At 45.2% G+C, this 13944-nt stretch overlaps 1 protein-coding gene across 1 annotated transcript; it reads right to left on the minus strand.

The window, feature by feature from the left end:
* Positions 1 to 1136: 1136 nt before the first annotated feature.
* CTU1 (cytosolic thiouridylase subunit 1) lies at positions 1137 to 6518 on the minus strand. Its single transcript, XM_060783938.2, has 2 exons — positions 5961 to 6518; positions 1137 to 2248 (listed from the first exon to the last, which is right to left on the minus strand). The coding sequence occupies exons 1-2, from the start codon at positions 6463 to 6465 to the stop codon at positions 1683 to 1685; spliced, it is 1071 nt and encodes a 356-aa protein (XP_060639921.2). The 5' UTR covers positions 6466 to 6518; the 3' UTR covers positions 1137 to 1682.
* Positions 6519 to 13944: the final 7426 nt, after the last annotated feature.

The following is a 13944-nucleotide window of genomic DNA, read 5'->3' on the forward strand; positions in this document are numbered from 1 at the left end:
TGACTTGCAGTAAAACTCAAGTTGCTCCTGACATGGGGGAAAAAACTTAATATTTTCTTGGCAAGGTTTTCTCAATGCCTCCTTCTAAAAGTAACAGAATGTGAATTGCCCAAGATCACACTGGGATCCAAATTAGGTCTTCCCAAGTCCTAACCTTAACATTCAAACCACTATACCACACTCTTGGGATTCTGTTTCGCTGGAAACAAACAGGCTAGACAGCTTTCTGTCAGGGATGGTGTCCTGCCTTGAACTGAACTAGATTGCCTACAAATTAACTTCTAACATTAAAATGCTATTATGTGCCAGTAAACATGACCAATATGGAAGGGTTACGTGAATTGTAGGCCAACATGTTGGAGACCATATATTGCTCACTTGCTGATTTAAGGAGATGAATATATGCCCTCCACAACACCCCTGAACATTGGCCATGGGCCGGGCTTTAGCACAGCTAATAAATCACCAGCAATGATAACATCTACCAATCGAAAGGTTGCTAGTTCGAAGCCCCGGGTCTGCGTGAGCACCTGACTGTTTACCTAAGCTTGCGCTGTAAGTAGAGAAATTAGGGACTGCTCAAACAAAGCAGGGAAACTATTTTATGACACCATAAAGAAAAAGAACAGAAAAAGCCCTGCGACCAAAAGGAATGAAGAAGTTCTGATGGCTCTTTGTCAGAGGACGGAGCAACAGCACCCCCCTGTGGCTGGATTCGAGGACAACCTCCAAGGTGCCAAAAAACAAACAAACAAACAAACAAAAGCTGGACGTCAACACAACATACCTCAATTCTGTTCTGTCTGTCTCTGTCCTGACTATCCAAAACGGCACTGAATGTTTGCCGTGAATGTGTACTGTGATCCGCCCTAAGTCCCCTTGGGGAAATATGGCGGAATATAAATAAAGTATTACTATTATTATTATTTGGGACTAATGGGATCAAGAGTCCAACAAATTCCAATTATTTACACCTGTGGCAGCAAGTGAGATACCTGCCCAACAGCAGGTGAGTCCCTGCCATTCCAATTAGGCAATACTAGAAGAGAAGGATAAACAATCTGCTCTGGTATAAAGCAGCTCCTTTATTTCCCCAAATCCAAGTGTCTAGGCAAGAAAGAAAGATGAAATGCAAGTTAATGGTTAAAATTCCGATTTATTATTACTTAATTTTTTTCAGAAACAGAAAATTGTCCCCAGTCTACCTGAGAATAGCCATTCGACAACACAGGTGCTCAGGTCTGTTATATCTCTGCCAACTTTGTCAGTTAAGAGAACCATTTATTCTGTGTAGATGAGGAGCTGGAAACATGTCACTCTCCAAATGTCATTGGACTGCAACAGTCCTCAGTCCTGAGGACTGCAGCCAAAGCTAAAGGGATGATAGGAACTGCAGTTTGCCCACATTTAGAGAATCACAAATTGCTAATTAGGTGCAAAGGTGCACTATAGGTGGGCGGACTGTGTCCCTCCAGTTATTGTTGACCTGTAACTCACAGAATCCTTCACTACTATCAATGCGGAAGTTGATAGGAGATGCAGGCCAGCAAATGCTGGGAGGACAGATTCCCTGTCTCTGATCTACAGTTCATCAATACAGACATGAAACAGGTAACTATTTACCTTTCAAGGTAATGAAAGCCTTGTCTCAGCAAGAAAGGCCACTGTGGTTGAGTTCAGGCTCAGAAATCTATTGTCCTTGGGCCTTGGTTTCTCTGTTGAGAGCCTTCCTGTTCTTCTTCCTGTGTGCTTGCTTCTGGCTGCTCCCCATCCATCAATAGAGCCTTCTGCAGCCGATTGGGCTTCCCAATAGCCAGCCTTGGGAGACCTCGATTGAGCCCTTCGAGCAGCACACAAGCTTTACAGAGGGATTGGCTGGAGAGGTAGCCGCAACGCTGGCATGTGCCCTGCGTGGGCATGCGGACGTCCTCGCGGAGGGCCAGCCGCTCACCTGAGTGCACCAGGTCGGCCACGGTGCTGGGACGAGTGGCCTCGAGGTCTTTGAGCAAGGTGCGGGCATGGCCCCGGTAAGCATTGGGGGAGTAAACACACTCGGTGCTGAAATAGTCCAAGCCCTGGAAGTATGCATAGAGCACAATTTCCTTCTCGTAAGCGTGCTTCAAGGGCTTGCAACGCGGCAGCGCCCCCTCGCTTCCCGTCATGATTTCTGTACAGCGTCGAAGCCGACCCACGTCTCCTCGCAGGAAATTCATCAGCACCGTCTCCGCAACATCGTCAGCGTTATGACCTAGGAAGCAAAACCGAAAGGAATTGAATGAATTAGATCAGGGGTCCTCAAACCTTTTAAACCAGGTCACAATCCCTCAAACTGTTGGAGAGCCGGATTATAATGTGAAAAAAAACATGAATGAATTCCTATGCACACTGCACGTATCTGATTTGAAGTGCAAAAAACACTTAATAATAATAATAATAATAATAATATAATAAAACTTTATTTGTACCCCGCTACCATCTCCCCAAGGGACTCGGTGCGGCTTACATGAGGCTGAGCCCACAATACAACAGTAAACAATAGCAACAGTAATACAAAACAATAAATAAACTCATAAGCAAAAAATAAGCAATAAACATTAACAATAACACGATGCGTTTAAAAACCTATGGCTGGGCCAAATGTAATAATTAAAAAATTTAAAAAATAATGCTGGGCATGACAAGGTGACATATAACTGGGACAGAAGTTTTGGAGAGGGATGAAATGTGCAGACAATCCTAGATCACTAATAAAATGCGTTTAGGGACATATTGCTGGGAGTTTCCTTATTCTGGGAAGGCACACTGAAACAACCACGTTTTCAGGCTCCTCCTAAAGACTGCCAGAGTTGGGGCTTGCCTAATGTCCTTGGGGAGTGAGTTCCAGAGTCGAGGGACCACCACCGAGAAGGCTCTCTCCCTCGTCCTCACCAATCGCACTTGCGATGGTGGTGGGAGAGTGAGCTGTGTGTGTGAATCATATATATCTATCTATATCTACGGCTAGATGGCTCTTTATCAGGAGGGCTTTGATTACATTTTCTTGCCCTTGTGGAGTTGGACTGGATGGCCTTAAGTATTTTCTTTTGGTCATGGGGGTTCTGTGTGGGAAGTTTGCCCCAATGTTGTAGTTGGCGGGGTTTAGAATGCTCTTTGATTGTAGGTGAACTATAAATTCTAGTAACTACAACTCCCAAATGTCAAGGTCTATTTCCCCCAAACTCCATCTGTGTTCATATTTGGGCATATGGAATATTTGTGCCAAGTTTGGTCCCGATCCATCATTGTTTTGAGTCCACAGTGCTCTCTGGATGTAAGTGAACTACAACTTCAAAACCTAAGGTCAATGCCCACCAAACCCTTCCAGTATTTTCTGTTGGTCATGGGAGTTCTGTGTGCCAACTTTGGTTCAATTCCATCGTTGGTGGAGTTCAGAATGTTCTTTGATTGTAGGTGAACTATAAATCCCACCAACTACAACTCACAAATGACAAAATCATTTTTTGAGTGATGGTCACTCCTTGGGTTAGTGTCTTGTGGCCAAATTTGCTGGCAATCTGTCCAGTGGTTTTTGAGTTATGCTAATCCCACAAACGAACATTGCATTTTTATTTATATAGAAGATTGATGCCGCTCCCATAATTCCTTACTGTTGGCTAAGCTGGGGAGGGCTGATGGAAGTTGCAGTTCATCATCCTGAGAGCCACAGCTGGCTACAGCATTAGAGACTGTATGTGAGACAAGCTCTATTTCTAACACAAGGCCCTCTTCACAGGACACAAAGAAACCACTGTGAATGTACACTGTAGAATGAGTGCAGTTTGACACCAATGCAATTGCCATGACTCAAAGGCTATAGTATCATGGGATTTGTAGTTTTGCATAACCATTCAACCTCTCTGCCCAAGAGTGCTACTGCTTTCCCAACCTACAACTCCCACGATCACACAGCGTTGAGCCACGGCAGTTAAAGTTGTATCAAGCTGCATTAATTCTCTAGTGTAGATGCAGCATGCTCCTCCCTACCTGGTCCTCAAGGGATGGCCTTGCCAGTTAGGCACTGCAGGCAGACTTCACATTGTCTTTCACTGGAGGCAGCTCTTTGGTGCCAAACTGCATTAACTCTGAAGTGCAGATGTGCCCCAGGTGATAATGGTTGTAAAAGTAAGCACAAGAGTTTTACCCTGATCGATCTCATACAGCATGCTTAAGGCAGGCTTTTGGGGGAGAAACTTTTTGGAGAAAAACACAACTTTAAGTGGACTTTTTTGGGGGAAATCCATGTTAAGGTGGACTTTCTTTTTGGGGGAAAAACTATGTTAAGATGAACTTCTTTTTGGGGGGAAACCCATGTTAAGGTGGACTTCTGTTTTGGGGCAAAACTCCATGTTAAGGTGGACTTCTGTTTTGGGGCAAAACCCATGTTAAGGTGGACTTCTTTTTGGGGGAAACCTGTTTAGGGGGACTTATTTTTGGGGGGGCAAAACCCACGTTAAGGCGGACTTCTTTTTTGGGGGGAAACCTGTTTAGGTGGACTTCTTTTTGGGGGGGCAAACCCACATTAAGGTAGACTTCTTTTTGGAGTGAAACTCCATATTAAGGTGGACATCTGTTTTGGGGCGAAACCCATATTAGGTTGGACTTACTTTTTGGGGATGAAACCCATGTTAAGGTGGATTTCTTTTTTGGGGGAAACTCCCATGTTAAGGTTGACTTCTTTTTTAAGGAAAATACATGTTAAGGTGGACTTCTTTTTGGGGGGAAACTCCATGTTAAGGTGGACTTCTTTTTGAAGACAAAACTCATACTAAGTTGGACTTCTTTTTTTGGGACGAAACCATGTTAAGGTGGACTTCTTTTTGAAGATGAAACTCATATTAATGTATTGTCGAAGGCTTTCATGGCTGGAATCACTGGGTTGTTGTAGGTTTTTTCGAGCTATATGGCCATGGTCTAGAGCAGGGGTCAGGAACCTTCGGCCCTCCAGGTGTGGTGGACTTCAACTCCCACAATTCCTTGAGGCTCGACATTCGCCGCAAAGGCTTACCTTGGCCTCAAGGAATTGTGGGAGTTGAAGTCCACCACACCTGGAGGGCCGAAGGCTCCCCATGCCTGGTCTAGAGGCATTCTCTCCTGTCGTTTCACTTGCATCTATGGCAAGCATCCTCAGAGGTAGTGAGGTCTGTTGGAACTAGGAAAATGGGTTTATATATCCGTGGAATGACCAGGGTGAGACAAAGGATTCCTGTCTGCTGGACATCTAATTACCTCTCAACAAAAGTTTGCCCCAGGCACAGTCAGGCCATTGTATGCTAATCAAGGTGGTCAGTTGAAACATTCACACCTAGCTCCAGCAGACAAGAGTCCTTTGTTCAACACTGGTCATTCCACAGATATATAAACCCATTTTCCTAGTTCCAACAGACCTCACTACCTCTGAGGATGCTTGCCATAGATGCAGGCGAAACGTCAGGAGAGAATGCCTCTAGACCATGGCCATATAGCCCAAAAAAACCTACAACAACCCAACTCATATTAAGTTGGACTTCTGTTTTGTGGCAAAATGCATGTTAAGGTGGACTTCTGTTTTGTGGCACAACCCAAGTTAAGGTGGAATTATTTGGGGGGGGGGGACACCCCATGTTAAGGTGGACTTCTTTTTGGAGATGAAACCCATATTAAGTTGAACTTTTTGTGGCAAAATCCATGTTAAGGTGGACTTCTGTTTTGTGGCAAAACCCATATTAAGGTGGAATTCTTTGGGGGGGGGACACCCCATGTTAAGGTGGACTTCATTTTGGAGGAAAAACACATGTCAAGGTGGACTTGTTTTGAGGGGAAACTCCATGTTAAGGTGGACTTCTTTTGGGGGAGGGAAATACATGTTAAGGTGGACTTCTGTTTTGGGGGGGAAACCCCATGTTAAGGCGGGCTTCTTTTTTTGGGGGGGGAGGCGGACCCACCGGTGGCGATCTTGTGGGCGCCGATGAGGGCGGCGCCGCGGTCGAGGGCCTGCCTCCGGAAGACGCCGCAGAAGGTGCAGTGGTTGCGGGCGCCGAGGTGCCGGGCGATGCGGTCCATGCTCCACCCGAAGAGCTCGTCGTAGGAGACCACGCGGAGCGGGAGGCCGAGGCGGCGCTGGCTGCGGCGCAGGGCGGCCAGGGAGGCGTCCCGGTAGCCCGCGATGCCCTCGTCCACCGCCAGCAGCACCAGGCGCAGCCCGTAGCCGCGCCGCTCGTTCAGGGCCCGCAGCACGTGGGCCAGCACCGCCGAGTCCTTCCCGCCCGAGGCCCCGATGGCCACCGTCTCGCCCGCCCGGAAGAGCCGCCCCGCCGCGATGGTGGACGCCACCTCCTCCTCGAAGGCCGCCGCGAAGCAGGAGCGGCACAGCGCCTGGCCCGTCTTGGGCCGCCGCACACAAGCCCGCGCCGCCCCCTGGCAGCCCTCGCACGGACCCGCGCCCGGCATCGCGCCTCCGCAGGCAGGCAGGCAGGCAGGGAGGGAAGGAGGGGCCGGAAGGAGCGAGGCGGAGGCAGCAGGGCCGGGACTACAGCCCCCAGCAGGCTGCGCGCCCGTGGCGGCCTTTTCCGGTCTCTCCTCTTTTTGCCTCCTCCCCCTTCGCTGCTTCGGCCCTTCCTTCCTTCCTTCCTTCCTTCCTTCCTTCCTTCCTCTCTCTCTCTCTCTCTCTCTCTCTCTCTCTCTCTCTCTCTTTCTTTCTTTCTCTCTTTCTTTCTCTCTTTCTTTCTTCCTTTCTTCCTTCCTTCCTTTCTTTCTTTCTTCCTTCCTTCCTCCCTCCCTCCCTCCCTCCCTCCCTCCCTCAGGGGACTCAGAGTGGCCCAACAAAAGCATCATAAAAACACCACCACAGTACAATTAAAATTTAAAAATTTTAAACAATTAATTAAGACCCATCCATTAAAATCGAAATCCAAAAACCAGTCCAGGTCAATCCATTGCCATAAGTTGTGTGATCTTCTTCCACTTGCTGCTCACTGAGCAAATGCTTGGTCCCATCACCAGGTCTTGATTTTCCTTCTAAAGGACAAGAGGGAGGTGGCCAATCTGATTTCTCTAGGGAGGGCGTTCCATAGGTGGGGGCCACTGCTGAGAAAGCTCTGTCTCTCATCCCCATCAACCGTGTTTGTGATAGTGGGATGGATATGCAGATGATACCATTTTGATGGCTGAGAGCAAGGAGGAGCTGAGGCGCCTTCTAATCAAGGTGAAAGAAGAAAGTGCAAAAGCTAGGTTGCAATTAAAAATAAAAAAAACCCAAAGATTCTGGCAACCAGACTGATTGACAACTGGCAAATAGAGGGAGAAAACGTGGAGGCCGTGACAGACTTTGTATTTCTAGGTGCAGAGATTACTGCAGACGCAGACTGCAGCCAGGATATTAGGAGACGCTTACTTCTTGGGAGGAGAGCAATGACCAATCTCGATAAAATAGTGAAGAGTAGAGACATCACATTGGCAACGAAGATCCACATAGTTAAAGCAATGTTATTCTCCATAGTAAACTACGGATGTGAGAGCTGGACCTTAGGGAAGGCTGAGCGAAGGAAGGTAGAACTGAACTGTGCTGAACTGTGGTGCTGGAGGAAAGTGCTGAGAGTGCCTTGGATCGCGAGAAGATCCAACCAGTCCATCCTCCAAGAAATAAAGCCCGACTGCTCATTGGAGGGAAGGATACTAGAGACAAAGTTGAAGTACTTTAGCCACATCATGAGGAAACAGCAAAGCCTGGAGAAGACAATTATGCTGGGGAAAGTGGAAGGCAAAAGGAAAAGGGGCCGACCAAGGGCAAGATGGATGGAAGGCATCCTTGAAGTGACTGGCTTGACCTTGAAGGAGCTGGGGGTGGCCACGGCCAACAGGGAGCTCTGGCGTGGGCTGGTCCATGAGGTCACAAAGAGTTGGAAGCGACTGAACGAATAAAGAATAACATTCAAGCTTCATTTGGCAGTCCAAATGGTAGCTATCGTTTTCTCCTTAGCAACAACTTTAAATGAATTAATTGTCCTCTGCTCAGCTGCTTTTGTGTTCCAGCTTTTTTATGCACAAACGGACGCACAGATATTTTTCAGACATTGTTCTTGCCCTGAGATTCCTCCTTCACACACAAAAAAACTGGAAATGTGATGCCTCAGAGGTGGCTGCTCATCTCCCCTATCACTAATCCTGTACTGGTTGACATTTGAAGCCTAGGTCAGGGTGAGCTCCTGGTCTTTATCCCAGCTTCTGCCTACCTAGCAGTTTCGAAAGCAGCAATGTGATATTTTTGTACATGGAAAAAATAAGACATCCTCTGAAAATAAGCCATAATGTGTCTTTTGGTGCAAAAATGAATATGGTCTTATTTTCAGGAAAATCTGGTAGTCAAAAGAAAACTTTGCTGAGAGCAGCCTTAAAGCTGTTTGAAAATGGCCTGTAGGTCCTAGCATTAAAAAAAATTTTTTTTGCTTTTCTTTCACGATTAAATCACTATTGATTTTTTAAAAACTAATTTTACCACAAAAAATGGGGAAAACGTATTGACTCAAGTCTAAGCCAAGGGTGAGAAATGAAGCAGCTTCTGCTAAATTTCAAAATAAAAATAGGTACCAATAACATTCCATTAATTGAGGCTCAGTAGGTTAAATGTTTTTGAGTATTTATATAAAACTGTAATTTAAGTTAAGACTGTCCAACTCTGATTAAACCATTATTCTGACCTTCTTCAATGTAAATGTGCTTATGTATACTTCCAATAACAGAGAGTAAAACAATAAATGTATTAAAAATAATAATAGAGTAAAATAATAAATGTAATAATAATAAAAATAATACATGTAATTATAATAATAAATGGAGTTAAATAAAAATGTAATAATAATAATAATAAGAGTAAAATAATAAATAATCTTGACAAATATAAGCCGAGGGGTGCTTCTTCACCCTAAAAAAGGGATGGAAAACTCGGCTTATACTTGAGTATATGCGGTAATTCATTTTGGTAATTGGATGGAGTGTCATATATATCCTGCCACTAGGGGGCTCCCTCCCATTACATTCACTTATGCGATTGAGTAGTAGGAGGAACTGAACAGAGCAGAAGACAATTCATTATTTTAAATACTACCAGTCTTCGAATCACGCAGCATAGCTAGTGTCTCCGATGTTTGCTGGTATAGCCCTGAGGTTTCTCAACCTGGTCAGAAATTTTGTCCAGCACATATGTCAATCGCTACTGAGTTGAAACATCTGGAGGGCAGAAGGCTAAGGAAGTAGGTTGTATTTGGAATTTTTGTGATTTAAGGGAATTGAAAGGGAGAGGAGTTTAAATATGCTGGAATCTGGCGGATTTCTGCTGGATCCATATTATAGTAATGGACTTATCCAGTCCTGACTTTGCCTTTCTAAGCCCAAATAAATGCATTATGCAGAAGAATTGGGGAGGGGGCTTCTCAAACGCATTTCATGTTATTCCTCCTCTTCCCTGGCATCAGTGCCTAATTTCCTGTCCTCTCTGACATCTGCATTTGCAAACAGAACTGAGGAAGTTAATAAGAGCCCTTATTCAGATCTACTTATTTACGTTACTACTCCCACAATTGACCACTAACCATGTTTGCTAGGGGATTCTGAAAAGTGCAGTCCATTTTTGGAATCTTCCCACTGCAAGGTAGCAGCAGTACAAAACTTTATGGCAATTTTAATAACCTTCCAGTCAAAACTGGTGCCTAAAAAGGGGAGGAACTGATTAGGAACGGTTAATTAATAACAAGTGGAGTGAAGGAGACCTAGCTATTTGTACCACTGTGGATGCCAGGGATGTAGCTTGGGGGGGGGGGGGGGTTGTTAAGGCTTCAATCCCTCCCCCTGAAATATGTCAGGTTAAAAAAAACCCTGGTTTACTTATAAATTTTAACTGGTTAAACAATAACCAAAACCAGTTTTTTTAACCTGACACATTACGTGGGGGGGGGGGGGGGTTGAACCCTTAACTGTCCCCCGTCCCCCCAGCTTTTGCCCTCGAGGATGATATGGCAGCAAGGATTCTTATTATTTATAATTTACTGTATTTCTATACTGCTTTTCTCACCACTGGAGAGACTTAAAGCAGTTTACAACATACTAATGGCAAAATTCAATGCCAGACATGCATGTAAATATTCATAATATCTAAGCAATTAACTATGAGTTAAAATAAACTAATACCATTAAGCATAAGACAGAAGCAACATTAAAACAGGCATCCTCAGAGGTTGTGACCTCACAACCTCTGAGGATGCCTGCCAGATGCAGGCAAAATATCAGGAGAGAATGCTTCTAGAACATGGCCATACAGCCCAAAAAACCTACAACTATTCAGTGATTCCAGCCATGAAAGCCTTCAACAATACACTGTACACTATGTTGGATCTCTTGCTTTGGATTATTTATTTCTAAATGCTTGACTAAAATGTTAAGTTACTTCCAACAGTAGAAATATGGAGAAAGAAAATTTAATTTAATGGAGCAGAATTCTAGCCAGAAAGGGATGTAACTCAGGATTATTATTTATTATTATTATTAACTTTATTTGTACCCCGCTAGCATCTCCCGAAGGACTCGATGCGGCTTACACAGGCCGAAGCCTCAGAACACAATACAGCAAAACATAACACAACAATAAAAACAAAGCAAATCAAAATAGTTAAGCAGAATAACAACACTAGTAACAATACATCAGGACAGTTAAAAACTGGGCCGGCCAGAGCAGTGGGTACAGGGTTAAAAGTGCTGAAATGGCAGGAGGAACATAGGATTAAAATAGTGCGGTGTGCAGCAATCTTAATTATACTAAAGTGCTTCTAGGACTTGGGATGGGGAATTCCTAATCTGAGAAGGCACATCGGAACAGCCAAGGTTTTAGATTCTTTCTGAAAACTGCTAAAGTAGGAGCCTGTCGAAGATCTTTTGGAAGGGCGTTCCAAAGTCGGGGGGCCGCCACCGAAAAGGCCCTGTCCCGTGTCCCCATCAAGCGCGCTTGCGACGTGGGTGGGATCACGAGCAGGGCCTCCCCAGATGACCGGAGTGAGCGTGTGGGTTTGTAGATGGAGATGCGGTCGCGCAGGTAGGGTGGTCCCAAACCGTTCAGGGCTTTGTAGGTGAGCACCTGCACCTTAAATTGGGCTCGGAAAATAAATGGCAGCCAGTGGAGCACCTTAAACAGAGGGGTAGACCTCTCTTGATAATGAGCCCCGGTTAGCATCCTGGCTGCTGCCTGCTGGACCAATTGAAGTTTCCGAGCCGTTTTCAAGGGCAGCCCCACGTAGAGCGCATTGCAGTAATCCATTCTAGAGGTGACCAAGGCATGGACCACCCCGGCCAGATCCCCCTTCGCGAGGTACGGTCGCAGCTGGCGCACAAGTCTCAATTGTGCAAAGGCCCTCCCAGATACCGCCGACACCTGAGCCTCAAGTGTGAGCGATGAATCCAAGAGGACACCCAGACTGCGGACCTGTGACTTCAGGGGGAGTGTAACCCCGTCCAGCACAGGTAGCCACCTTATACCCCGATCCGGTTTGCGATCGACCAGGAGGACCTCTGTCTTGTCAGGATTGATCTTCAGCTTGTTCCTGGCTGGATAGCTGGCTCTACCATGAAGACAAGGTATGAAGACAGGTATGAAGCAGTAGTTGCTGTGGAGGGAACAGTAGATTCTCCTTTGCTGAAGCAGAGAGCTGATTATGACACAAGGCTTTTCCTGCCTCTGCTGGCCTGCTCTCATTACCAACAGGAGAACATTCCAATGGCCATTCAAATTCTCTACATAAGAGAATAGAGATTGTCTTGTTCTGTGCTTTGTATTGTTGATGCTAGTCTTGTAAGTGAGTGAAGTCAGGCCTGCATAGGAAATATACGTGTGTGCACGCACAAAGGACGCAAGAGTCATGTTGGATGACATCCAGCAATTGTTTGACTTTGTTGGAGCATGCAAGGAATCAGTTAATGGGTGTGTGCCAACTGTAAAATAAGATGCATGAAGCTGATTGGTCGGGAAATGTCTGGGAAGATGGTTAAGCCTGGGAGTTTTGGATATTGTTACATTTTTGTTCAGGCTTGAGCTATGCAGGTGCGGAGAGAGACAGTTTGAAGAGAGAAGCAGAGAGAGAGAGAGAGTTTGGTGTATGCTCTGTTTTCATAAGCTGCTGAAGGAGTTTATCCACATGGAGAGAGAAAGACCATTTTAATTATCTCATAAAAGGACATTATGTGAGTTGACACAACTGATCACATTGTACACATGTTGTTCTGAACTACTTGTTCCTTATTGTTCATCTGTGTGACATATTTTCTTTTTCCAGCAAGGCAGTATGTGGGCTGATCAAACTTGAACTACATGTGGTTTATTCTACATTACACCACAGACTTTTCCAGATGTGTTGGACTACAGTTCCCATAATCACAATGACTACACTATCTATGCTGGCTGGATGTGAGGGGAGTTATAGGAAAACACAATGTTAGGACGCCTTAGAAGTCATGCCATAAATGTCAACATGAGACATGCAACTATGTTATGGAATAAAGAGTGATATATAGAGTTTTAGAAGTAGACCATTTGTCCAGACATCTTTCTATGGGAATCATTTATTTATCTATTTATTTACTACATTTATATACTGCTTTTCTCTCCCTAAGGGAACTCAAAGAGGTTTCCAACATTAAGGTAAAGGTTTTCCCCTGACATGAAGTCCAGTCGTGTCCGACTCTGGGGGTTGGTGCTCATCCCCATTTCTAAGCCAAAGAGCCAGCGTTGTCCGTAGTCACCTCCAAAGTCATGTGGCCAGCATGACTGCATGGAGCGCTGTTACCTTCCCGCAGGAGCTGTACCTATTGGTCTACTCACATTTACATGTTTTCACACTGCTAGGTTGGAAGAAGTTGGGGCTAACAGTGGGAGCTCATGCCGCTCTCTGGATTCGAACCTGTGACCTTTCGGTCAGCAAGTTGTGCAGCTCGGGGCTTTAACCCACTGTGCCACTGGGGCAAAATTCAATGCCATACATACATGTGAAAACTGAAAGATAATAGCAAGACAATAGCATATAACTATGTATAAATTGACCTACCCAAAATAAACATAAACATAAAGTAACATTTAGACACAAAGCATACAAAAATTAAACATGATATTGAACTGGCGAGCTGTTTTTAATTGAATGTTTATAACTGTGTTAATTGTAATTATGATTTTTAATGTATTGTGCTGGCATCTAATGGCTGCCTGTTGTAAGCCGTCCTGAGTTCGTCTTCGGAGGTGAGAAGGACAGGATATAAATGCTCAAAATAAATAATAAATAAATTATTGCACTATGAGCTTTGCTGTCCAAAAGCTTGGTCACTTAACCACGTTTTTACTTTCTTCCTGAATGTCAAGAAGGAGGGGGGATGATCTAATTTCACTAGGAAGGCAGTTCTATATATGAGGGGCCACCACTGAGAAGGCCCTGTCTCCCGTCCCCACTTTTGAGCATGTGAGGAAGGTGGAATCGAGAGCAGGTCCTCCCCAGAAGATCTTAATCTCCGAGGTGAATCATAGAAGGAGATACGTTCAGACAGGTAAGTTGGGCTGGAACCGTTTAGGACTTTATAGGCAAAAGCCAGCACTTTGAATTGTGCTCGATAGCAGACTGGCAGCCAGTGGAGCTGGCGTAACAAGGGAGTTGCATGCTCCCTGTATGTTGCCCCTGTTAGAAATCTAACTGCCGCCCATTGGACCACTTGAAGCTTCAAAGGCAACCCCATGTAGAGCGCATTGCAGTAGTCTATCCTTGATGTACCAAGAGTGTGGACCACCTTGGCTAAGTCAAACTTCCCAAGGTATGGGTGCAACTGGTGCACAAGTTTTAATTGTGCGAAAGCACCCCTGGCTACCACCGAGACCTTGAGTTCGAGGCTCAGCGATGAATTCCGGAG

Source organism: Anolis sagrei, chromosome X, assembly GCF_037176765.1.
Source record: "Anolis sagrei isolate rAnoSag1 chromosome X, rAnoSag1.mat, whole genome shotgun sequence".
Taxonomy (NCBI): Eukaryota; Metazoa; Chordata; class Lepidosauria; order Squamata; family Dactyloidae; genus Anolis; species Anolis sagrei.

Excerpts from the sequence above, each read along its gene's own strand:
- CTU1 (XM_060783938.2), bottom strand. The coding sequence starts at position 6,465 with ATGCCGGGCGCGGGTCCGTGCGAGGGCTGCCAGGGGGCGGCGCGGGCT. Across the intron at positions 2,249-5,960 it reads CGCCCACAAGATCGCCACCG|GTCATAACGCTGACGATGTT; the intron begins GTGGGTCCGCCT and ends TTTGCTTCCTAG.